The 24,587-nt window shown below is 53.8% G+C and overlaps 3 protein-coding genes across 3 annotated transcripts; 1 reads left to right on the forward strand and 2 right to left on the reverse strand.

The window, feature by feature from the left end:
* Positions 1 to 614: 614 nt before the first annotated feature.
* Positions 615 to 5,459, reverse strand: LOC130257279 (cytochrome c oxidase subunit 5A, mitochondrial). The gene is given in 7 exon segments (XM_056499634.1): positions 615 to 768; positions 1,265 to 1,387; positions 1,724 to 1,845; positions 2,355 to 2,471; positions 5,161 to 5,310; positions 5,313 to 5,396; positions 5,399 to 5,459. Coding segments are annotated over 6 exon segments (648 nt in total). The 3' UTR covers positions 615 to 768; positions 1,265 to 1,273.
* A 1,693-nt stretch (positions 5,460 to 7,152) lies between these two features.
* RPP25 (ribonuclease P and MRP subunit p25) lies at positions 7,153 to 11,279 on the reverse strand. Its single transcript, XM_056499635.1, has one exon. The coding sequence runs from the start codon at positions 10,095 to 10,097 to the stop codon at positions 9,474 to 9,476; it is 624 nt and encodes a 207-aa protein (XP_056355610.1). The 5' UTR covers positions 10,098 to 11,279; the 3' UTR covers positions 7,153 to 9,473.
* Positions 11,280 to 16,171: 4,892 nt separating this feature from the next.
* SCAMP5 (secretory carrier membrane protein 5) lies at positions 16,172 to 23,237 on the forward strand. Its single transcript, XM_056499799.1, has 7 exons — positions 16,172 to 16,303; positions 17,734 to 17,810; positions 18,054 to 18,182; positions 19,818 to 19,974; positions 20,615 to 20,716; positions 20,877 to 20,994; positions 21,083 to 23,237. Exons 2-7 carry the CDS (start codon positions 17,804 to 17,806, stop codon positions 21,275 to 21,277), a joined length of 708 nt encoding a protein of 235 aa, XP_056355774.1. The 5' UTR covers positions 16,172 to 16,303; positions 17,734 to 17,803; the 3' UTR covers positions 21,278 to 23,237.
* Positions 23,238 to 24,587: the final 1,350 nt, after the last annotated feature.

Here is a 24,587-nt window from a genome sequence, read left to right on the forward strand (position 1 = left end):
AGAGCGGGACAGGACAGCGGGACAGGACCGGACAGGACAGCGGGACAGGACAGCGGGACAGGACAGCGGGACAGGACCCGACAGCAGAATGGGACTGGGATACATCAGGGCTCTTGCCCTGAGCCCACTATGAAGAAACAAATCCCTGTTCTCCCAGAAAATTCCTCTCTTCCAGGAGGAAAATAGAACAGGGCTAAGGTATTTCCCTTCTCCTCTAACCCACTTTTGTTGGGTTTTTTTTCTTTGCCAAACCCCTGCCCGAGCCAGAGCTGTGTGGGAAATAGGGACAGTATCTATCCCAGATCTCCTTTCCCCTTCCAGTGAGGACACGATCCTTGGAAAAACAGGAGCCTCCAACCCACATCTGAGCTTTGGACATCATCCCAGGGAAATGCCTCCTTCTCCTCCTCCCCAGAGCTGTGCATACAGGAACCATGCTTTCCAAACTGCTCCTTCTCTTCCCCTCCCAGAGCCAGGTGCTTGGGAAGGCTCTGGACATGGGCTTTGCAGAGTAAGTTACAATTCACAAGCTCCTGAGAGCACACTTATGGTTTGTTCCTTCTTTTTCCCTGCAAAAGCAACGGGAAATAACCACACGAGGCACTGGAAGCACATCAGTCAAACCAGTTTTTCCTTTATTAGGCCCAGCTCCACAGAACTTCCATTGTAACACAATAAAGGAAGTTATTTCAGGTCAGATTTAAAGTTTGTCTCTCCAAGTGACCGTGAACAATCAGGTAGCATCAGTAGAACACTTGAGTAATGCACCTGGAATAGAAAAGAACAGGGAAAAAAAAAAACCCAAAACATTAAAGAAGTAGCCTAGAATCTCCACAAAGTTTCCATGAGGTCCCAAACAAGTAATTTCCATCCTTTGCCTTCAAAGTCTTGTTTAACCACCCTCAGCTCAAAAATGCAGGTACTGCATTCCCAGCACAGCTGATTCAGGACCCCTGGCACCAAGACCTTGTATCCCAGGGCAAGGAGGAGGAAAAGGACTTAGAAGATCCAGAATCAAGCACTATTTGCAGCAGTCTGACACACTATCTCTATTCTAAGCATAATATTTAAAAGCAGAATATGACACTGGTCATCTCCTGAGGAAACTGAGTTAAGAGGCTGCACTTCCACAAAGATTTTTATTTAGGGCTTTATGTTAGTCTGTGATTAGAGCACATTAGATCTGGCCTATGCTGTCTTTGCCAGTGGGTTTGGGGTACAGGAGTCCCATGTCAAGAGTCTGGGAAGCAACATCAAACCTTACCAACAATGTTTATGCTTTGTCCAGGCCCAGTTCCTCTGGAGTGGAGATTCCAAGCTCACTCAAAGTTGGTCTAAGCTCCTGGATAACGTAAGGATAGATTTCCTTGTGGGGTCCTGCCTTGTCCTGAAAAAAAAAAAAAAAAATCCCAAAAAATAAAGAACGGAGTTACTTCAACACACACATCTCCAAAGCCTCCTGGCCTCTAGGGCTGAAATAAAAGTCCTGGCTTCTCTTAACTCTGTGGTGAGGCTGGATTCAGGTTTCAAGGAGCTGGTTTCAGGTGTTTTCCACGAGAGCTTCCTGAGTTACTTCTCTCAGCCCCTCAAAAAGCCAGAAGCTTCGTTCTCATCACTGATTCTGGCAGCAGGAAAGCACGGCTTCCCTTTGCAGCAGGAAAAAACAAGGAAAAGCTGCCCTGCTGGCAGGCTCCAGCAGAGGGAACAGAGCAGGTGCACCCACCTTTACAACTTCTAGGATGCGAACAGCGCTGGCAAAATCATTTAACCGTCTGCAGGCGCGCAGAGCCGCGTCGATGATTTTGGGCTCCGGGACCAGGTCGTAACCCACCAGGGTGTTTATGCCTGGGGAGACAAAGAAACACCCAGAACCTGCAGCCAGCTTGTCATGCTCTCCAACAGAAAAACCATAAGTGGTTTGGAAAAGCCATCCAGGTGCTGCCAGAGTGATCCCTCTGGCTGAGATTATCTGCTTATGAAATCACATTTTTAAGGCCTGGTTGGAGAAGTTTAATAAAACTTGGCAGCTCCACAGCAAACAGCTGGAGACAGCCAGACAAAAAGTCTGCAGGGAGTTATGGCCAAATCATTAGGAGAAGTTCAAAGAAAAATGAGCACAGTAGAGCTCAAACACACTTTCTTCAGAGCAAATGTTACTCTCCCTCCCATCCAGGTGTTAAAATCATGGAATAGTTTGGGTTGGAAGGGACCTCAAGGATCATCCAGTTCACCATTCTGTCAGGCCTTGGACATTTCCAGGGATGGGGAGTCCACAAAATGCCAACCAAAGTTGTTATTTCTGGTCACAAAACTTCTGTTCACTCCAAGTTATTCTCCCCTGTTCTCCCACATACCTTTCCTGAGCTCCCAGGCATCGATATCTGGCTTGTTGAAATACGTCACCCAGCGAGCATCGAATTCCTCATCTGATTCTTGTGACCCGTGAGAGTAGCAGCGGGCAGGAAGCACAGCTGAACCCAGAAAAAAAGGAACAAACTTGCAGTAAAAGGAGGAGAACATTACTTTAGTCCTCATCAAGGGGCCAGAAGCCAAAAAAATATGGATTGCCCTCGTTACAGTCGTTCTGGATCAGTCCTGGATGAGCCCTGGGTGGATGATTATTAAATATCATGGTTTATGCTGTGGCAAAGTGTATATTTTTTTTTCATAATTGTTCCCAGAGCATTGGTCAGAGCAGGGGAAAGATACACAAGGATACCAGTCCTTAAGAAGTTTTCTGGCATTCCTTTTTCTGTAAAATACAGGAATTCTCCCTCTTCCCACAGCCAAGTGAGACTGAGAAGCTTTAACATGCACATCCTTCACCAACGAAATTTCATGCAATTGCTACAGAGGCTCTCAAAAGCAAAGGGATGAGAGATATTCCTTCTAACAGAAGGGTCAGAGGAGGAAAAAAATGATCACTCTGTGTCTATCCAAGAGAAAATTTCAAATTCTCAACCTGGATCTCAAACTCCTGGATCATTTGGTAACTAATCACAAAAGCAGACTGTATGCTAATGCACAAATTAATCTGATATTAACTAATCATTAACTAATCATTAATTAATTAATTAATCATTAACTAATTTCTTTACTCATCACTATCACAAATTGCTGGTTTTTTGAATGAACTTATCTTTTTTTAACTCCACAAAGGTTGGAACAGTTTTCCAAGAGAACTAAACTACAGGACCACAAGCCTGATGCTTCCTTTCCCCACTGCCAATCTCACTCCACTAATATTTGCAGAGAGGTTACACACCAGATATGACCTTGGAGCTCAAAGCTCTGCTTCACAGAAGTCAAATTTAGCTCCTGAGTTTTTCTTTCTTAACCCAGCATGAACCACTCACAGTGATCAACTTCAGGGTTTTAAATAAAAGAAAAAAACAAAACCAGACCTGGGTTGTATTTTTGCTGATATGCTTCTCTTTGGTCTCATCAATGACAACCCAATTAACAGGCAATTTGCTTTTTTAAACAAAATTTAACCTGGTCCAACATTTCAGCTGCAATGCTGGGTTTATGCAATGCAAGCATGAAAATAGCTTTATTTATTTTAGCTATGGAAAAGTAAACAACAGCCCAAGACAGAATTAAAATGCTCTTTTGACTTCTGCAGGGAAATTCCCACTCCTTTCCCCAACTCCAAAGCAGACCTTTTTGACACTGATTTCTGCAACAAATCACCTGCACAGCTGAGCTCAGAGCAAGAGCAGGGTTCTTAAATGCTCCTGCTCTCAGGGCACTGCTGAAAACCCTTCAGGAGAATCCTTATCTTCCCTTAAAAAAAAAAAATCCTAGGGAGAAATAGGAAATCTCAGCTGGAGAAAAACCTAAATTGAAGAGCTCAAACACCATCTTCAAGTCAAAATCTGAAGTCTTTCCTCACCAAAACCACTCCCCGGATCCAGGAGGCAGACACAGACCACGAGAATTAGAACTCTGGATTTCCAGGGTGTGTTTTCCAATTGCTGCTGTGTTTCTTTTGCACATCAATGCTGATATCTGTACCCGGAGATCGGACTCTGAGCCTCCCTCTGCCCCGAGTTTCAGCGGGGTCCATCAAGGTCACTGTCACACTCATGACGTGTGTGTGGCAGCCAAGCCACGCCAACCTATCCAGGCAGAGATTCCCAACTCAAGGAAGAACCAAAGGCCAGCTACCTTTATTTAAAGTGAACTCAACAGGCATTAAGATCCTAGGAAACCTAGAATCACCTAATATGACACAAACACATGGTAAAGCTTCTCTGGGAGGGCTGGAACTGGTCAGAACACAGAGCACAGAAGAAAAACATTAATCTGAGCAGGAGGAGTCCCAGGAGTTACACAGGGAAGGTTTTGCAGCAATAGAACCCCTCTGCAGCAGTGGGGTTTTTAAAGTGAGGTGTTTGTAACACAAGACCTTGGAAAAGAAGAAGACAGAACCTACTGGAAAAGAGGCTCATGAGCAGCCGGCATTCGGCAGCTCAAACACTTTTAGTGGATTTAAAATAACAAAAGACCAAGGCTGTTGAGAGCATCCAAGAAATCCTGTGCTTATTATTTAAAAAGACGCAGCGCCAGGCTCCCTAAGGCAGCTGTTTTAACTCACACGTGCCGCAGCACAGCCACACACAAGTCTCCGAGCATTATTAGTGGCTGTAATTAGGTATTAATTGCGATGCAGGAGTTAATTAGCTATTAATTGCGATGCACAGGCAGTGTATTCTCTGCAGTCTCCTTCTTCCAGCCCTGCCACCCTGGCCACCATCCCACCACGCTGCCTGGGGCTGGTCCTCCTCCTCTCGCTATTGAGGTGTTAATATTATAAATACAATTAATGGGGGTGTAAATGAGGAGAGTGCGGGGTGGCGCGGGGCTGGCGGTGGCTGTGGAGGTCACCGCCGCCCTCCATCAATGTCACCTTGGCGGGGGGCGCGGGGGAAGCGCCGCCGCTGCCCGCTGCCCGCCGCCGGCCCCGGGAGGTGCCGGTGCCCCTGAGGCGCAGCCGGCGGCCAGTCCCGGTGCGGCGGGAGCGGCCCGCGCTAGGCCGCGGGGTCACCGCAAGGACACGGCGGGCCCCGCCGCCTCACGCCCCGCCGGGCCGGCGGCCGGAGCGCGAACCGCGGCGGGATCGCGGCGGCAGGGATGGAGACATGGGGCCGCTCTCACCTGCTTGGCCGGCGGGCCGGCGGACGGCAGCGCGGAGGCCGGAGACGGCGCAGCGGCGGAGGAGAGAGGCGCTGGCGGCCAGCATGGCGGCGGGCTGTGAAGGAGGAGACAGCACCGGGCACCGGGGGCGCGCCGCTGGCTCCCGCACCGGGAGGGAGGGACGGAGGTGAGGGACGGAGGTGAGGGCCGGGGGGGCCGCGGAGGCGGGTACGGCGGCGCGGCGGGGACGGAGCGGAGCGCGGGAGGGCGGGAGGCCACGGGGACGGGCTGGGGGCGCGGCGGGGCGGGGCCGCCGCCATCTTGGGGCGGGGCCGGGCCGGCCGCCATTTTGTGCGTGAGGGGATTTGTTGGGGGTCTCTTCACCGAGTGGCTCTTCGGGAATGTTCGGGCTGGGTTTTGTTATAAATGAGAAACAAAGTCTCGATATTCAGAAAATTTTAGATTGCTTGGTTTTATATAGACAGAGCAAGCAGCGCGCTGGGAAAACGTGGGGGGTCACCGCCCACTCCACGCTTCCACCGAACTTGGTTTTCAGCTCCCTTTTTGTAGTATGGTTTTCCTTGTAGCAATCAATAATTGTTATTGTTTTGTTGTAGTAATTCTGCAAGGTAAGCAGTGGTGATCGAAGAACCTTCCAGACTTCCGTGGGACAGCTCTTGGGACATTTGGTCATGTAACCATCTGGTCTTGTTAGATAGAAAACAGAAGAAGTGGGAAGTCTGATCTTTAGTAGATAGTGTGCAATTGATCACACAAAGGCAGGAAATCTGATTCTGAAAAAAAAAAACCCTTTCAGACTATGGAACATCCCTTTTTGTCTTTTACAAACTGGTATACACAATATTCATAACGGGGATTTAAACAGAGAGGGTTTAATCATATATTTCCCTTTATCTAGGTCCATGTTCTTATTTTAAGTATTCTGGTTTATACAAACTTCAAAACTTCCATGATTAACACGTATCATTTATCAATTATCACAGTTTTGAGGGGTCTGGGGTTGGTTTGGAGGGGTTCAGGCTCAGTTTGGAGGGGTTCAGGTTCTGTTTGGAGGGGTTCAGGCTCGGTTTGGAGGGGTTCAGGCTCGGTTTGGAGGGGTTCAGGCTCGGTTTGGAGGGTCCAGGCTCAGTTTGGAGGGGTCCAGGCTCGGTTTGGAGGGGTCCAGGCTCGGTTTGGAGGGGTTCAGGCTCGGTTTGGAGGGTTCAGGCTCAGTTTGGAGGGGTTCAGGCTCGGTTTGGAGGGTTCAGGCTCAGTTTGGAGGGGTCCAGGCTCAGTTTGGAGGGGTTCAGGCTCAGTTTGGAGGGGTCCAGGCTCAGTTTGGAGGGGTCCAGGCTGGGTTTGGAAGGGTCCAGGCTGGGTTTGGAGGGGTTCAGGCTCGGTTTGGAGGGGTTCAGGCTCGGTTTGGAGGGTTCAGGCTCAGTTTGGAGGGGTTCAGGTTCTGTTTGGAGGGGTCCGGGCTCAATTTGGAGGGGTTCGGGCTCGGTTTGGAGGGGTCCGGGCTCGGTTTGGAGGGTTCAGGTTCGGTTTGGAGGGGTTCAGGTTCAGTTTGGAGGGTCCAGGCTCGGTTTGGAGGGGTTCAGGTTCAGTTTGGAGGGTTCAGGCTCGGTTTGGAGGGGTTCAGGCTCAGTTTGGAGGGGTCCAGGCTCAGTTTGGAGGGGTCCAGGCTCAGTTTGGAGGGTCCAGGCTCGGTTTGGAGGGTTCAGGTTCTGTTTGGAGGGCTCAGTCTCGGTTTGGAGGGTCCAGGCTCAGTTTGGAGGGGTCCGGGCTCAGTTTGGAGGGGTTCGGGTTCTGTTTGGAGGGGTTCAGTCTCGGTTTGGAGGGGTTCAGGCTCGGTTTGGAGGGGTTCAGGCTCGGTTTGGAGGGGTTCAGGCTCGGTTTGGAGGAGTTCAGGTTCTGGTTGGAAGGGTTCAGTCTCGGTTTGGAGGGTTCAGTCTCGGTTTGGAGGGGTTCAGGTTCTGTTTGGAGGGTTCAGGCTCGGTTTGGAGGGGTTCAGGTTCTGTTTGGAGGGTTCAGGCTCGGTTTGGAGGGGTTCAGGTTCTGTTTGGAGGGGTTCAGGCTCGGTTTGGAGGGGTTCAGGCTCGGTTTGGAGGGGTCCAGGCTCGGTTTGGAGGGTTCAGGCTCAGTTTGGAGAGTTCAAGTTCAGTTTGGAGGGGTTCAGGTTTGGTCTGAATGGGTTCGAGCCGCTCCTGCCCCGTTTAGCCAAGCCCACCAGCTCCAGTACAGCCTCCCTGTCCATGGGCACCCTCCCCACTCGGTCCCTGTGGGGGAATGGGCTCAGACCGGCTCAGCTGTTGCCTCCTCCATCTCCCCAGTTCTCTCTCAGTGTCCCTGTCCCCACACCGTGGCTGCTGCCCTCAGCCACCATCGCACCAAAACTCGTCCCTGGGGCTGTGCCTCAGCAGTGCTGCACAAAACCATCGTGATTACTCCACTCACCATGTCCCCACTATCATCATCCTGTTTTACTGTTTTGTTGTTACAGCCATTTTTTATTATTTTCTCATGCAGGAAGCCTTTAGTCCACAGCCAGCAAAGCAAGGAGGGTAAAATCCCCAGTGCTGCCTCGGTGATTGTAAACTACCTGCCTATGAAATCAATTAAAAAGATCTTGCAAATTAGCAAAATAATGAGAGATAAGTGATTTTTATTCTTTTTTTCCTTGCTCAGAGAGATGTGTGGTGGCAACAGTGGAAGTGAAAGGCTGTTAGTGTTCAATTGTGTGGCTCCCACAGTCTTCAAGCTCTGATCAGAATGTTTACAGAGGGATTTATTAAGTACACGTTTATTAATTAATTTTATTAGTGATTTTTAATATATTGGGGGTAGGTGCCTGTACCCGGTGTTCCCGTGTGGGGTGGAGGGTTCATCCTGAATCGGGTCTGCACTAGAGAAAGGAACTGGAAAGAGCTGGATAGGACAGAGCCCAAAGCTTTCCCAGCCCCAAACCCACAAGAAAAAGATCATTAACATAAAAGAACAGTTGGAAATTAATGTTCAAGTGAAGGGAATCAATCTGCAGCAGGGCAGATAAGCACAAGCCTCTGGCCCGAGGAGCAGCTGCCTGCTGAGAGAGATAACAAGGTCACTGCCTCACAAAACAGACCCTGCTTCTTTCTCTTCCTCCTCTTCTCCTTTCATCCCTCTCTCAGCCAAGCAAGCCTTTGACAAAGAGGGGATGCTGAGTGTCCCTGTAGAGCGGGAGTGAGGCAGGGAGATAAGGCAGCTGCAGCCAGAGAATCCCTCACACGTGGATTTTGGGAAGGGTTTGCTCCTTAATACCGATGAATTCATCCCGCAGTGCCCCGGGCGCTGGGAGCCAGGTGGATCAGAGCTTGGCATCCCATAACTCATCCCCGAAATCTCCCCTCTCCTCACTGGAACTGGGGCTTTGCCAGGTGCTGCTATGCCACCACAGGAGACCCCAGTCCCATTCTTCCAAGGGTTTGGCTTGATCCCCTTGAGCTGGCAGCAGCCTTCACTGTGCTGATCTGTGCCATGGCCAGCAGCCAAGATGATCCCCCCATTCTCCCATAGACACATCTCAACTATTTCTAAAGAGCTTTTATTTTCCATTCATTTCTCGTTACCCCCTGGAAGTTGCAGGGATTTTTCTCCAAAGCACTCTGCAGCCAAGGCACGACCCCAAAACCTTCTCATCCTGTGCTGGGCACTGCATCCAGTCACAATAACCCCCTCCCAACGCTTCAATTGCCTCCAGCTCCCGTGGATGTGACTCCAGATCAGAGTATCTGATGCAGGTTGTTTTATTTCCTTGTGCTGTCCCACAGGCACACTGCAGTGCTTGGCTCTGTGGGCTCAGGGAGGGAACAACCCCCGTGCTTGTTTGGGTGGTTTTTTTGGGATGAATCACAGCCCCACAGGATGCTGAGCCCGGCATTAATAACTCTGACAGCTCCTCGGCAGCGGGTTTGATAGAGAAGGTTTTATTCCAACAAGCTTGGGGCAAACCCATCTCTCCTGATGGATGAGGTGTTGCAGTGGGGAGCAGTGGTGATGGTCCAGGCTCCGTGGCAGTTGCTGCAGGATGTGGCTGGTGGTCACAGTGTCCCTGGGTGGCTGAATTAGAGGTCACCAGCTCCCCCCCCCCCCACATCCTCACCTCCTTCAATCCATAACTGAGGGATGCTGGGTTTAACCATTTAACCCTCATGCCAAATCTGGGGATCCTCATCCACAGGGGTCAAGGAGCAGCAAGTGGGGACAGGTCAGGGGGAGCCTGCAGCCCATCAGTGACCCAGAATGAGTGGACATTCCTGCCTCGATAGCTGGCTGGTGGGATGGGAGGCACTGGGTCAGTGGTCCAGCTGGCCAGCGGTGCTCCCCGAGCCCCTGGGGCTGTCAGCCACCTGTACCTGCAGCTTCTTGGGCAGCAGCTCCTCGCAGGGAGGCGGCAGCGGCCGCTTCAGCCCCTTGGGGGAGGATCCCGCTGTGTCTTCTCCCGCCTCGTGCCGGCGCTCCGGGGGCTGGTATCCCGCCTGGTTGGGATCCAGGGGGTCCCGGGAGAGCAGGATGCAGATGGAGGGCACGTTCTTGTGGACGGTCAGGTTCTGTGCGGGGCCGTCGGGCGGCGGCTCCTGGTTCTCCCAGACCTCCAGCACGGTTTTGTAGCGTACCTTGGTGACCTGGTGGAGCCCTTGGAGCTTGCGCTTCATGATCTCCACGCAGGTGATGGTTTTGGTGACCGCCCTGCCGCAGCCGCTGAACACAATCTGCCGCCTGCCCTTCAGCTCCATCTGGGCCATGGCAAAGTTCATCAGGTTCCTGATCTTGCTGCCCTCCTTCACTTTCATCTCCACCACGTCCGGGGGCAGGTCTGGGAAGGGCAAAGGCATCTCCTCCTCCGAGGTCCTCACCTTTCGGAAGTTCTCCATCCTGGACAGGGCAGGGGGCTTGGCTCTCCCTCCTTCGGCAGCCATCCTTCACCTCTTCCCGGTGGATCCACGCAGGCTCTTAGCCTCCTGCGACCATAGCAGGGCTGACCTCGCTGCCCTCCAGCCCAGCCCTGCGTCCTGCAGCCACCAGCCCCTTCCCCTCGGCTCTCCGGGGGCTGGCAGTGGGCTCGATGGCAGTGCCAGAGGCTGTTTCCTGTGGGAGACAGGACTGCAGGATCCCCTGGGTGCTCCCAGTTGCTCCCAGCAGGGATAACAGCCGGCTCCAGCTCTCGTTGATGCTTGGGCTCCTCCGCTCCCACTGCAGCACTCGCTTCTGCTGCTCTTTGCTTCATTCTGGACTTCAGCAGCCCCCAGAGCTGTTCCGTGTAATTAGCAGATCCTCCCCCTCTCCCTCCCCTTCCTCCCCTCCTCCTCCTCTCCTGCTCAGCCGCCCATCCCAGCACCCAGCTCCTGCCTTCATCCCTGCCAGGCAAAGGGGAGCGCAGAGAACCCAGGTCTCTGTCCCGGAGCAGAGAAGGGAAGGAGGGGAGGGTGGAAGGCAGAGGGAGAAGCTCACTCTTGCTTTCATAATGTTCCCAAAGTCCTGCCCCCTTAAAGAGAACCTGGTCCCTTCTCTCGGCGCTCGCTCCTCTCAAGGACACCCACTGCTAACTGCAAATGTCACCCTGCCTGTCTGCCCTGCAGCATTCCCAGCGGGATGCGGAATCCCAGCCACGCTGCGGCCAGGGATGGCACAAAGAGGCAGCAGGTACTTCGGGAAGTACTTTGGAGTCTGAGCTCGACCGTTTTTAGCCGCTGGAACCCGCAGCCAGGAGAAAGCCTGGCAGATGGCATCGCAGGCGAGCCTGCATCGAGTGTGCCAGGGCTCTGCTCCCCCCAGCACCCCGCATCCTCTGCCCCGGCTCTGCCGGCAGGAAAACCTCCCAATTCCCAAAGCTCCGAGGAGCAGATGCCGTGGCAGAGCTGGTTTTCACGGGCAATTTCTCTCTCTCCCCCGCTCCTCCTCCTTCCCCATCCCTCCCTCTCCCCGTCCCTGTCCCTCATTCATCTCCACATGCCCAACGTGGGGCTGCCCACTGTGGGCTCACCATCACATGTACTGACAACAAATCCCAGAAAAATCCCTGTTGCAGGCCAGGAGATGTCCCCTTCCTGCCCCCAATCCCTTCCCGGGACAGAGGCGACGTCCCTGCCCCAGGCTGGCCCTCTGCCCGCCCCTGTCACCTGCCTGTCCCCTGACGCCCCGCTGGCCGGGGGATCATTGCACAGTGGAAAGACATGTGAGTATTGACTTGCAGTCAAATCTTATTGGCCTCTGGAGGCCCCTGGATTGGTTTCACTCCCAGCAGGGCTTGAAAAAATACATAAATAAATAAATAAATAAATAAATCGATCCCATGTCCGTGGAGGTGAAGGCAGGATGTGGCTGTCACCTCCTATCCCCCATCCCTGTGGTCCCCAAAGCATCCTTCTGTGGGTACTGCTGCCTAAATGGGGATGGATATGGACATCCCTGGATCCAACCACTGGATTTGGATCTGGGTGGATCTGTGGGCAGTGGGATGGGATTCTCCATCCATAAACAGTGTGCTGGAAAACCCCTGGAGATGCAGAGCATTGTTTCCCAATTCATCTAACCCTCCTTGGGCACAGAGAGGGAAACTGAGGCAGAGCAGGCAACGCTCCCAGGCTCACCCCAGCACCAGATCCAGACTTTGAGCACTCCCAAGTCCCTTCTGATGCTCTGCAGTAGTGAGCAAACCTAATTCCTGTGCTTCCACCATGGATTCCTCACAGCTACGAGACAAAAAAATGACATTTCTCCATCTTTCCATTTGACAACACTTCAAAGAATCCTTGCAGAAGGTGCTCGGCTCCTTCCTTGGACAGGCAGGGATGAATCGAACCCTTCAGAGAAATTCCTGCCTTCAAAATGTGCTAAACCCCTGGGGAAATAATTGGGAAGGATTTTACTGACTGAGAAATCCCTCGGGGTCATTGCCCAGGTAGCCTGGGAGGGTGACATGGGCACGGAGGGCTGACAGCTTCAGGGCTCTGGGCAAGCCACGTGAATCCCTGGTGCTGGCTGAACCATCCAGCCCTTCTTTCCTGGCCCAGAACCAGCTGCTGCCTCCCGTGGCCCATTTTCCATGGCGTTGTGGCGCTTCCCCACCATTGGATGATGGAAACAGCAGCAGCAGCAGCAGCTTCTCTCCCCCATCTCTAATTGCTGCTTAATGAACTCTGCTTATCGCAGCCTCCGAAATGGCGGTGGGAGAGGTGCAATCACGGAAAGGCTTCCAGAGGGTGCAAATTCCCCCGAGGCCAAGGCTGTGCCGGGAGCAGTGGGGGCATTAATGACACGGGCTTATTTTCCCTCTGCAGCGCTTAAAATGTAAATGCAATTCATTATTAGCAACTCCGTTGCTAATTACCATCTGAAGCTATTCATTAGCCTGTCAGCTTATTTGTTGGAGGACAACAGAGTGGATGGGTTACTCCAAGCCAAGGAATAGCTGAAGTGAGCTCAGCGGGGTGGGAGAGGAAAAGCAGGGATGGCGGGACAAAGGCACAGACAGCTCCAGCCACGGGGGATCAGGGAAACAAAAGCTGGAAAAGAGGATGGGGAGTCCATTAAAATGGAGAGAAAGCAAATGGTAAAGGCAGGAGTGATGAAAAAATGAGACTAAAGGAATTACACACTGCATATTGTCCATCTGTCCTTCCTGAGCAGCCACTCTGGTTACAGTGAGATCCAGGGAGTGGTTTCTTCTTCCCTTTTCCCATTAAAGTTTCTCTCTGAGCATTCCAGTGCCATCCCAACCCCATGCCAGAGGAGTTCTAAATCCCAAATCTTGCCTGGTCCCAACCCCACAGGAGTGTGACCTTGAAGAGCTATTTGGGAGAGCAGCCAAGAGGAGAGCTGGTGGTGGCAAGAATGGAGAGGGCTGCTAGACACGGCACAGAGCTCAGCCAAACCTGGAGAAGTGGGGAAAAACCCCAGAAACATATTCCTAAGAGAGATCAGGGCAGCTGGAGAGGAGCAGTAACCCGAGCCCCTGTCCTCCACCTGCCCTCTCCATATTTTCTTTCATCCAAGGTGGCCCTGCTCGGGAACGGGACGGAAAGTGGGAGCATCCGATACAAGGAAAGTCTCGGTGCCATCGTCCATCTCTGCGTCACATCGGCCCGGCTCAGGTCTCACCTCTCATCACATTGCACCTGACAGCGGGCTGATGCCAGGGCTGATTGTAACCCTGGCCAAAGGGGTGCAGAGGGACCCCCAGGATGGCACAGGATGCCCATCCCCACCAGGGTCCCGGTGCTGCTGTTTCCCAGGAGCAGCCCCCTGAGCACGCAGCCCCAAGTGCAGGGGCTGTGTCAAGATGCCAGAGGAGCCCTCAGAGCATCCTAGGGTGGTACCAGCTCTCTGCTGAGTTCTTATCCCTACCGTAAGCAGAAAATTACAGAGCTCAAGATAATCCTCATTTTGAATAGCCTGACAGTAAAAGAAAAGGGAAAAATCCCTTTCATAAGGCAAATCCCTTTGCAGAGCTTCAGCATGATAAGCAGAGGGACGTTGGAAGGACCCTGAGGGCATTAATAAACCTGAATGTTCCTCATCAACCCCACCTGCAACCCCAACCCATGGCCCAGAAGCTCTTTTTAAGCTCAACCTAGGGGTCTCAGTCCTAGTCTAAGCTGTGCAGGACTGGTCTCTGGCTCAGCTGCAGGTGGTCTGGACTCCAACCTGAAGACTGATCCTAAACTGGACCTGTGGATTGATTTCCTTGGTTTTGAACCTGTTTGCTTGCTGGGAATTTGCTACTTGATCCAGCCTTTTCTTTGGACCTGCCTGTCCTCCCCAGCCTGCCCTGCTTAGGGAGTGTGGGATGGGCAGGGAGGCTCTTCCCTCTGTTATCCCTTTGCTCTTTGGGCATTCCCTGTGAAGGAGGGGAGCACACATCCATTTGATTCCTGAATATCCCAGACTGGAAAACCTGCAGGCAGACAGGAATGTGGTAGTACTGAGGGCAAGGATCAGCTCTGTATGTGACCATTCCCAAAGCCTCAGTGGGATGGGAAGGTGCTGAGGCAGAAGAGATGCAGGTGGGGAAGAAATTTAGATGAGAGAAAGCTGGACAGATAAGAAATAAGGGACAAATCAGCCCTAAATCTCCAGTGTGCTCATTGCTTACAGGCAGAGCCAGAGCAGCACTCCAAGGCACTGAGGATCCCCAGTGCTTGGCAGGAGTGGGAATCCATGTCCCCATTCCCCCTTCCCCCTTCCCCCTTCCCTTCCCTTCCCTTCCCTTCCCTTCCCTTCCCTTCCCTTCCCTTCCCTTCCCTTCCCTTCCCTTCCCTTCCCTTCCCTTCCCTTCCCTTCCCTTCCCTTCCCTTCCCTTCCCTTCCCTTCCCTTCCCTTCCCTTCCCTTCCCTTCCCTTCCCTTCCCTTCCCTTCCCTTCCCTTCCCTTCCCTTCCCTTCCCTTCCCTTCCCTTCCCTTCCCTTCCCTTCCCTTCCCTTCCCTTCCCTTCCCTTCCCTTCCCTTCCCTTCCCTTCCCTTCCCTTCCCTCTGTGGGGAACAGCTCAGGGTCCAAGGCCCAGAGAGGGGTCAGGGTGGACAGCTGGGCCCCCTGCTATGGGGTCATCTGTGGCACACTGGTTTCCCTGCTTCCCTCTATTTTACCATCTGTGCAGCAGGCATTTTCCCTGTTTCTGCCAGGTTTCCCTCCTCGCATCCCACAGTGACGCTGTTCCCCTGCTGAAGGGGTTTGGCCACCAGGGCTCACTGGTGTACAGAGATTTTGCTGCTTCCTTGCCCAGCTGTTCTCATCTTCCTGTGGTGGGATGTTGTCCTTGCTGCCCCTTCATGGCCCTCGAGGCTGGACCACAGGAAGGAAGGGTTTTAGTTGTCAAATAAATTAATTTTCACAGCACTTCAGTGATATTCTCACAAGCACTAAAGCAGGAGGTCTGAGTGGTGTGCACAGAACTCTGTGTGATGACACTGAGAACAAGGGACACAGCCTATGAAGCTCTTAGGCTGATTTGGGATTTACATTCCTTTTAGGAGCTTTTGAACCCTGTCCTGTCTGTGAATCAGTCCAGCTCTTTCTCCTGCCCTCTACATTCCAACCTTGGCATCGTTAGCAAAAGCATTTGACAAATCCTCTGCCCTTCATGCAAGCCATTCATTAATTGCTGCTCTCAGAATGAAGCACATCAGGGCTTGGACATGGAGTACCCCAAACTGCTGGTGGGACCTGCTGGTTTCCCAGTGCCTCCTGTGTGCCCTGCCCGGGGCTGTCCCACAGAGCTCCTACCCTACCAAGGCTGCTCTTCTACCCACATAGTGCTTGCCATGCCCTGGTTAGGGGTGGCTGCAGCCCTGCCCCACAGAACCCCCCAGCCCTATAGAGCCCCCCAAGCCCCATAGAGCACTCCCATCCCTATAGAGCCCACCAAGTCCCACAGAGCACTCCCAGCCCTATAAAGGTCCCCAAGCCCCTAGAGCACTCTCAGCCCCATGGAGCCCCTGGCCCTATAGAGCCCTCCAAGCTCCACAGAGAACTCCCAGTCCGTGGAGTCCCCCACCCTATAGAGCTCCCCAAGCCCCATAGAACACCCTCAGCCCATGGAGCCCCTGGCCCTATAGAACACTCCCAGCCTCATGGAGCCCCCCAAGCCCCATAGGGCACTCCCATGCCTATAGAGCCCAGCAAACCTCATAGAGTACTGCCAGCCCCATGGAGCCCCCGGCCCTACAGAGCCCCCCAAGCCCCATAGAGCTCTGCCAGCCCATGGGGCCCCCAAAGCCCCAGAGAGCACTCCCAGTCCCATGGAACCCCCAAGCCCCATAGACCAGTCCCATCCCTATAGAGCCCAGCAAGCCCCATAGATCATCCCCACCCCCTAGAGCACTCCCTACCCTATAAAGCCCTCCAAGCCCAATAGAGCCCCCAGCCCTATAGAGTCCCCCATAAAGGCCCCGCCCCCTCCCCATTGCCCCGCCCCTTCCCCTCGGCCCCGCCCCTCCATCCGGCGGCACCAGGACCCTGGACAGCGGCGGGCGCTCTCGCGAGATCCCGGCGCTGCCCATAGCCCGGGCGGCAGCGGCGCCGCAGTCTCGCGAGAGCGCGGTCGCTGCGGCAGGAGCAGCACCGGGCGGGCGGGCGGCCGCCGCCACCCGCCGGGGACCGGAGGGGACGGGACGGGTCACTCCACGTGGTGAGTCCCGGGAGCGGGAAAAGGGAAAACGTCGCGGGGAGAGCGCGCTGGATGCTCCCCCCGAGGGGACCGAGCGTCCTTTGCACCGACCTCCCGCTCTGCTCCCCGCTGGCGGGGGGGGATGCGCGGCGTGCGGGCAGCCGCGGTGACCCGGCACACGCGTGGGCGCAGCGGGCACCGAGCGGCGCTCGGGCCGCCCTTCTCCCCGATCCAGGCCGCTGCTGGGGGGCTCTGAGGTGGGGATGCGTGGGGCACGCAGCCCTTCACGCGTGGGCCCTGCCTGCCCTCCCCAAACCCACCCGAGGGGTTTCTTCTCGGTGCCATCACCTATGCGATCCCCCCTCCTTTTTCCATATTCCAGCCCCTCCACCATATTCCTGATTTTGCAGCGAAACCCCACCCGAATTTATCGCTGTCCCCACGGTGGGGCAGGTGTGGGGTGGGGGCTCCTGGCCGTGTCCCCCCGCTCTCGACACACGTGGGCAGGGGCGGCCGGGCGCACGTCACCGCGCCCGAGGGGCTCGTATTTATAGCGGCGGCGGGATGGAAGCATCCGGGGCTGCCGGCGGACGAGCCCCCCAAATCCTCCCGGGAGCCCCAGGCACCAACCCCGTGTCCTGGGAAATGTGTGGGGCGCTGCCGGCTCTGCCCGGATGGCTGGGAAAGGGTAAAACCTGCAGGCAGGTGGGGATACGCCATCTTCACGCTTCTATTTAAAACCTCAGGTCTTAATTTTTTGCTTCAATTGGCCGTAATTTTCATTTCTGGCACAGAGCTGAGCATGGAATGGTCTGGGATGGTCCTGGGATGCCGAGCTCCCTCCTTTCCCACCTGCGTGCTCCGGAATGATGTGCCAAATGACATGAGTAATTGTTAAGCCAGGCACTCAAGTGACTCATTAGTGACAATCGCCACTGATTTATCTTTTTTTTCCAGCTGGTTTCTCTGCTCTGATTTCCCTGCTCCCTTTTTGGCCTTGTTTTTGGCTTGGGTTTGCAGAGATGGCAGCTACGAGGCAGCCCCGTAGTCCCCTGTGCTGGAATTCAGCAAAAAGAACAATACATTTTTGAAATAATTATTTTGGGGGCAAGTAATGAACTTGAGGGTTTCAAACTGCCCACAGCCACCTCCCTTCCCTGCTGCCCTACCTGGCCCTCTCCTGGATGTAGGTCAGTTGGGAGTGGGAGGCCCCACATCACTGGATCCTCTCGTAATCTTCTGCCTTAACTGGTGCATAAGCCTGAGCCAGAGGAGCCAGGATTTATCTCACTGCCAGCCAGGTGCCAGCCTGGATGTGTGATAGTGCAGAGTGTCACAGAAGTGAAGCAAACTGCTGTCCTTGAGTTGTTTTGGAATGAGGGGGGGAAGGTGAAGGCTTTTGCAGATGTCCCTGACCACTTCAATCAACCTTTTCTCTCCTTCTCCTCCAGCTTTCCTAAAGCTCCCTCGTTTTTCCAAAGTATTTTTCCTGAGGAGCAGAGAGGCTGAGTGTGTGCCAGCATGGCAGGTATGGGGGGCTCTGGAGATCATTGTGGGCTTTACTGGCCATAATGTCACCTTATTAGTCACCAGTGGGGTGGTGTGGCCAGTGAGGGCTGAATTTGCTCCCTTTGGGTGGGTTGGTGGTGGTTTCCATGGGAAATCCTTAACTCCTGTGTAAAACTTGTCCATTGTTGGGGTTATTCAGGAAGCCTGTTAGTTTTTGTTCAGCTCTGGGCAGTGCCTGACTGAGTGAAACTCTTCATTGCAGAAAAGGTGAACAACTTCCCTCCCCTGCCCAAATTCATCCCCCTGAAGCCATGTTTCTACCAGGACTTCGACGCGGAGATCCCGCCGCAGCACCGGACCATGGCCAAGCGGCTCTACTACCTCTGGATGCGTGAGTGGCTGCGTGGCAATGGCTCCACTGGGGTTTGTTTGCCTCTCCAAAGGCTGCTCCTCTGGGAGCTGCCAGCTGAAAGGGCAGGGCAAGGTCAGGGGAAGCCCTTCTCCCCCTCCAGGCCTTGGTGTCTCGTGTTAAAACTCAGGAATGAGAGGTGGGCTGCAGCATCCTGTGGATCCCAGCCCTTCCAGCCTCCAGGATGGAGCTGTGGAGCTGGTTCAGCGTCCCAGGGTTGTTGGTGGTGATGTTGGTGTCCTGCTGTAAGGAGAGACGGCTCAGACTGGAGGGCTGGTGTGCCTGCTCCCCCAAAACGTGGAGCTGGAGGCTTCCCAGAGCTTGCCTGTTCCTCTTGCATGCCTCTGTGTGCCGTGCTGTGCTAACAGAGCTGTCACCAGCTTCCAGCTCTTCCAGCTATCCTGGATCTCTCTTCTTCATCAACTCTGGGCAGGGAACAGAGCCAGAGGGACAGGTCACACCCTAACATAGGTGGAACATGCAGAGCTCAGGGCAAGTTGGCACCAGCATTTCATTTCTTTATAGAAGAACTTAGTTCCCTTATCAGGCGTTTCCCCTGAACTTTGGAAGCATCAGTGCCCAGGGAGTGGCTTGTGCTTTAGGGGCAGGTTAGGAAGAGCTGAGCTAACACCACAGAGGTTGTATGTTCCTGCTGGCATCCCTGGGGCTGTGTCCCATCAGGAAGGTGACCCTGGGGTAGCTTCATCATGTCAGGAGACATGGGAGGAAAAAAACTGTGCTTCCCTGGGGAAGCTCTCTTGAGGGGGTTCAATTCCCTCCCCATCTCAATCAGGATGTTCTTCCTCTGAATGTAACACAGCTTGGTCCTTGCTCCTCAGCACAAGCACCAGCTCTCAGAGCCGGTTGCTGTCCCTTGGGTTTTGCCTCTGGAGCTCCTCTCTGGATCATTTTCTCCCCACCAGCCCCTCAGACACCCAGCACAGAGTGGTCCCTTCGTGTTCTTTAGGGCAAGCCTGGGCAGCTGAGCTCCTTCCCTTGCCAGCTGCAGCTCTCAGGCAGGCGGCGGTGGGAGGGCTTTCGTTCTCGTCGAAATAATGAATCATTCTCCCAACTCGGAGGCGTCAGAACGCAGCTGAGCCTTCTCTGCTTTGTCCTGTGTCTGCTGAGCTGGGATTCATAGTTGGAGCCCTTGTGTAGCCTGATCCCAAGCAGGGGTGGGCGAGGGAAATGTGTCACCCCCTGAACTAGCGAGGCGAGGTCAGGAGTTCAGGATTTTGGCTCTCAGTGGTGCTCGGGGAGCTCCTGCATGAGCTCCTTCGGCAAAGATGTATCTGGAGGAAGCAAAAACTTCACCACAATTCTGTCAGTGGAAATGTGTCCTGGTTTGATAAGAGCAGGAGGATGTGACTCCAGCCAATCCTCCTGGAACTGCTTAGGGAATCACAGCTCTGAGCGATACATTGATTTTCCTCCTGTTACACTCAGCAGAGACCTGACTCCCTTGGGCCCAGCCAGCCTGGGAATGTGCTCCAGGCTCAATTTCAGAGAAGCCCAGCTAGAGCAGAACTCCATAAATCCCTGGGGTCGGGGTCCTCGGTGTGTCAGTGCCACCCTGCTCCGTGCTACTCTGCTCTGTGTGTGTGTGTGTGTTTGCAGTGAACAGCATCACCTTGGCGGTGAATCTCGTGGGCTGCCTCGCGTGGCTCATTGGAGGCGGCGGAGCTGTAAATTTTGGACTGGCAATTCTCTGGCTCATTCTCTTTACGCCCTGCTCCTATGTCTGCTGGTTTAGACCTATTTACAAAGCTTTCAAGTAAGTGGTTGCACCTGAGCCTGGCTTCTTTTTGCCTTGTTTTCCTTCCTAAACGGTCAGTGTTTAGCTTGGGGCATTGCTTGACTAATTGGGGGAATTCCTTTCTGTGCAGCCTTTTAGCTTTACTTTCTAAGCTTCAAAACCAGAGTGTTTGGGATTTCCTGGGGGCCAAAGCCCCCACCAGTGATGTAAGGACACTCTTGTGTGCCTCTGTGCAGCAGTGGGGGACAGTGGTGAGGATGTAGCTGGGGTACCACTTTCCCTCTCATCCCTGAGGCATCTTTTGTATTTTTCCACAAATTTTTGAGGTGTTTGTGTGGATTACCCACGGTGCTGAGGTCAATCCCCAAATCTGGAGTGTATTTGTTCCCCATGTGGGATGTTGTGTGCTGAGAGCCGTGTCCAAACACAGATGTCTTCAAGCCCAGCTGACTGAGCCATAGGGAGGGTCTGGTGCCCTGTGGCTTTCCCAGGTGCCCCTTGACCACCTCCAGCCTCTTGCAGTTTCTCCTTTGCCTTTAATTTTGCTTTTCATCACCCTCCTGCTAAACCACGCCAGATCTGATACGTAGGAGCATCTCCCTTCCCTTGGAGTGCAGCAGGGATGGAGGTGCAGGAGTGACTGAGCCTTCTATTGCAGGACAGACAGTTCCTTCAGCTTCATGGCCTTCTTCTTCACCTTCATGGCCCAGCTGGTGATCAGCATTATCCAGGCAGTGGGGATCCCTGGATGGGGAGTCTGGTAAGGAAAATGCTGCTGTGTTGGGTACAAGGCTGGTCACCGTGGTGTTTTAGACTCCTTACTGGTTTTCTCCTTGAGGGAGGTGTTTTGAGGAGCTGGGAGGGCTGCTGGAAGTTTGGGAGAGCTGGTGATTGAACCAGTTGTTTCCATCTCCTTGCAGTGGCTGGATTGCAGCGATTTCCTTCTTTGGGACCAACGTGGGCTCGGCTGTGGTGATGCTGATCCCCACCGTGCTCTTCACAGCCATGGCAGTGTTCTCCTTCATCGCCCTCACCATGGTACGGCAGGAAAAACAGGGCTTCCACGTCGCTTTGGGTGGCCCTTGCCACCCCCCAGGCGCTCAGCCCCTCTGGATTTTCCCTGCAGGTGCACAAGTTCTACCGGGGCAGCGGCGGGAGCTTCAGCAAAGCGCAGGAGGAGTGGACCACGGGGGCCTGGAAGAACCCCCACGTGCAGCAGGCGGCGCAGAACGCGGCCATGGGGGCGGCGCAGGGCGCCATGATGCAGCACGAGACGCAGTACTCGGCCACCCCCAACTACACCTACTCCAACGAGATGTGAGCAGCAGCGGGACTCTGTCCTCGGGAGGAAGAGCTGGTGGGGGAAAAAAAGGGAGGAGGAAGCCTGAGCTGAGTTTCTGCAGCTGTCTCAGAAAGTCAGAGTGTACCATAATGGTGGTTCTTTTCCCGTCTTTGTAACGAGATCCTTTGGGATTTTTTTTTTCTTTCCTTTTTTCTTTTTCTGTTTTTCTTGTCTCGAGCTTTTTTTTTCTCCTTTCTTTTTCATTCTGAAGAGGCCGTGAGTTGACCTGCAGGGCTCTTGTTGTGCGTGGTAGTCGGTGTCTGTTCACGTGTCTTCTTTTTCCCTGTGGAATAGTGTACGATGGTGGTTTTTAATTACTGTGGTGATAGGTGTATGTTAGAACCTCATCAGCCAAAAGCCCCCCCCATGCCCCCCAAAAGGGAAAAACAGCAACCAGCACCCATCTTCCCTCTTGGAATAAGCCCTGAACCACGGGTTTTTGACATGTGTGAGTTTTCTCTTTCTTGGTAGTGTCCAGCCACTTGCCACTGTCTCAGCAAGGGCAAGCAATCCTGGGAATTCTCTCCTTTTTCTTTTGCTTTTTAACTAGCAGGTGGCTGGCTGATTTAGCATAAAAAAAAAAAAAAAGGGGAAAGAAAAAAAAAAAAAAAAAGAAACCCTCAATCCTGCTGTTGATATGCTGGAAGCCAAGAGATTCCTAATCTACACCCTGGCTCAGGATCTACAACTTCTCTCAGTGTGTGGTGTTGTGAGTAGTTTACACTTTGACGTGGAGGACCAGTGTGTGTGTGCGTGTGTGTGTGTTGGGGAGCAAGGACAGGTTTTCCCTGCGGGATACAACCATCCCATTCCAGATTCTGCATCCTGAGTCTGTTTTTTTAAAGGTTTCTGTTTTGAAAAGCAGCTGTAAAAGCGACAGAGCGTTCCTCAGAGGATTTACGCTTGGGCAAGGCTGCGGGTCAGATCTCGCCACCCTGTATCCCAGCACATCCAAGCAGTCTCCCTGCTCATGGAAATAGCCAGGCCAAGGTTTGTCCCTGTTAGCTTTGGAGGTTTGTGCTCATTTAAGTCTCTTAAGGAAGCCTCCAGGCTGGAGAGAAGGACTCCTGCTCACAAATTCACCTAAAAATGATGGTGAGATGTGGCCATGTGTTTTCCTGGTGCAGAAATCCCTGTCAGGCCCAAATCCCTGCCCCGTTTGGGGATGTTAGACATTAAATAATGGTCCTGCACCCTAGCAGGAGGCAGCTGAGCTCAGACCAACACTTTTTGGGGAAGGTGACTGGCACACCCTGGAAAGGATTATGACTGGGAGCACAAATGGGATGGATGCTGCAGGGCAGGAGTAGGGAAAGCTACTTCTCAGAAATGCTTTTCAACTCTAAATGCACTTTAAATAAGCCAAATTTTCCTCCAAGTCCTCGAAAAGCAGCCCAAACAGAATCCAATCCAGTCCCTTGGCTCCAGTATCTCCTGCCTGGCACAGGGAAGGAGCTCAGTGTGCCACCAGCCAGGACTGTGTGAGTCCCCAGCCCTGTATCTGTCCCCTCCAGCCCTCCAGTGATGCTTGGATGTGACCCCCTACCCCTGAGAATCACCCCAGAAAGGACCTTCTCTTCTCCAGCAAAGCACACCAAGACTAGTTTCCTTTTTAAGGGTATCACTCCAGTCATTCTGCAATAGGCAGTCGTCTCTTGACCAGACTAAAATGCAGCTACTGATAAAATGCCTGTCTGTGTGTGTGTGTGTATATATTTATGTATAAAATGTCAGGAGAAAAGTAATCCTTTGCTAAGCCTATTATGTACTTAATCAGGTTTAAATATTGTGCAATCCATTTCTAGCTCGCCTAAAACTTACTCTGCCAAACCACGTGCTCTGTCATCCGTGTCTGAGAAATGATGGATTAAGTGACTTCACCTCTTGCATTGACAATAAGATGCATCAATAATAACTGTAACGAGCTGTAACTAACAGACATTGCTTCAGCACCTAACCCTCCTCTCCGATGTGTCTCCTGAGTGTGTGAGCGCTGAAATGTTGCCAGGTGGGAAACTCGACCCCTTGTTCTCACCTTGTAAGCGGTCCCTGCTGCAGGCGGGGCTGATGGGGTGTGATCAAAGCCTGGTGCTCCCGAAGCCCACGGGGTGGGAGAGATGGGGTGTTCCTGCCTTCGGGGACAGAACACACCTGGGGTGTCCCTGTCACCCTCCCTGTCCTGCAGGCAGCAAAGCAGAGCTCTCTGCCTCTGGCCTTGGGCACTTCCAGGGATCCAGGGGCAGCCACAGCTTCTCTGGGCAGCCTGTGCCAGGGCACAGTTCCTTCCCAAAGCCTCACCTAACCCTGCCCTCTGGCATGGGAAGCCATTTCCCTTCGTCCTGTCTGTGCCTCAGACAATAAATGCCTTGTCCTTTAACGCACTTTCCCCTGCCAACTCTGTGTGGATGCCCTGAATCCCGTAGGAAGGGTTTCACTCCTGGTCCCCAACACGCTCTTAGGCTTAGATGTCACTCCTGTCGCTTGAGGGGCCCTCAGACTTTCTCCTTGATTCCGTTCCTCACACATCGAGTTTTTTGGCATTTGCTACGTTCCAAAACCTTGCCACGAGCCAGAATCCCCGCTAAGACTATTTCCTTAGCAGCCTAAAGTTTGCTTTGGCGGGATCCCTCGGGTGGGCACGACTGAGGCACGAGGGGTCAGGACAACCGCCATAACGGGGGACGGGGCCCTGAGGGGCCGCCATGATACCTGCTCGGGCGCGCGCGTTGCCCGCACCAGTCAGCGCTGTGGGCGGGAGCGGCACGCACCAATCAGCGCTGTGGGCGGGAGCGGCACGCACCAATCAGCGCTGCGGGCAGGAGCGCACGCACCAATCAGTGATGTGAGAAAGAGTACCACGCACCAATCAGCGCTGTGGGCGGGAGCGGCACGCACCAATCAGCGCTGCGGGCAGGAGCGGCACGCACCAATCAGTGATGTGAGCAAGAGTAGCACGCACCAATCAGCGCTGTGGGCGGGAGCAGCACGCACCAATCAGAACCGTGGGCGGGAGCGCATGCACCAGTCAGCGCTGTGGGCGGGAGCGGCACGCACCAATCAGCGCCGTGGGGAGAAACCGTGCGCACCAATCAGCGCTGTGAGAGGGAGCGGCACGCACCAATCAGCGCTGTGGGCGGGAGCGGCACGCACCAATCAGCGCCGTGGGGAGAAACCGTGCGCACCAATCAGCGCTGTGAGAGGGAGCGGCACGCACCAATCAGCGCTGCGGGCAGGAGCGGCACGCACCAATCAATGATGTGAGGAGGAACCATGCGCACCAATCAGCGCT

This window comes from Oenanthe melanoleuca, chromosome 10 (assembly GCF_029582105.1).
Source record: "Oenanthe melanoleuca isolate GR-GAL-2019-014 chromosome 10, OMel1.0, whole genome shotgun sequence".
NCBI lineage: Eukaryota > Metazoa > Chordata > Aves > Passeriformes > Muscicapidae > Oenanthe > Oenanthe melanoleuca.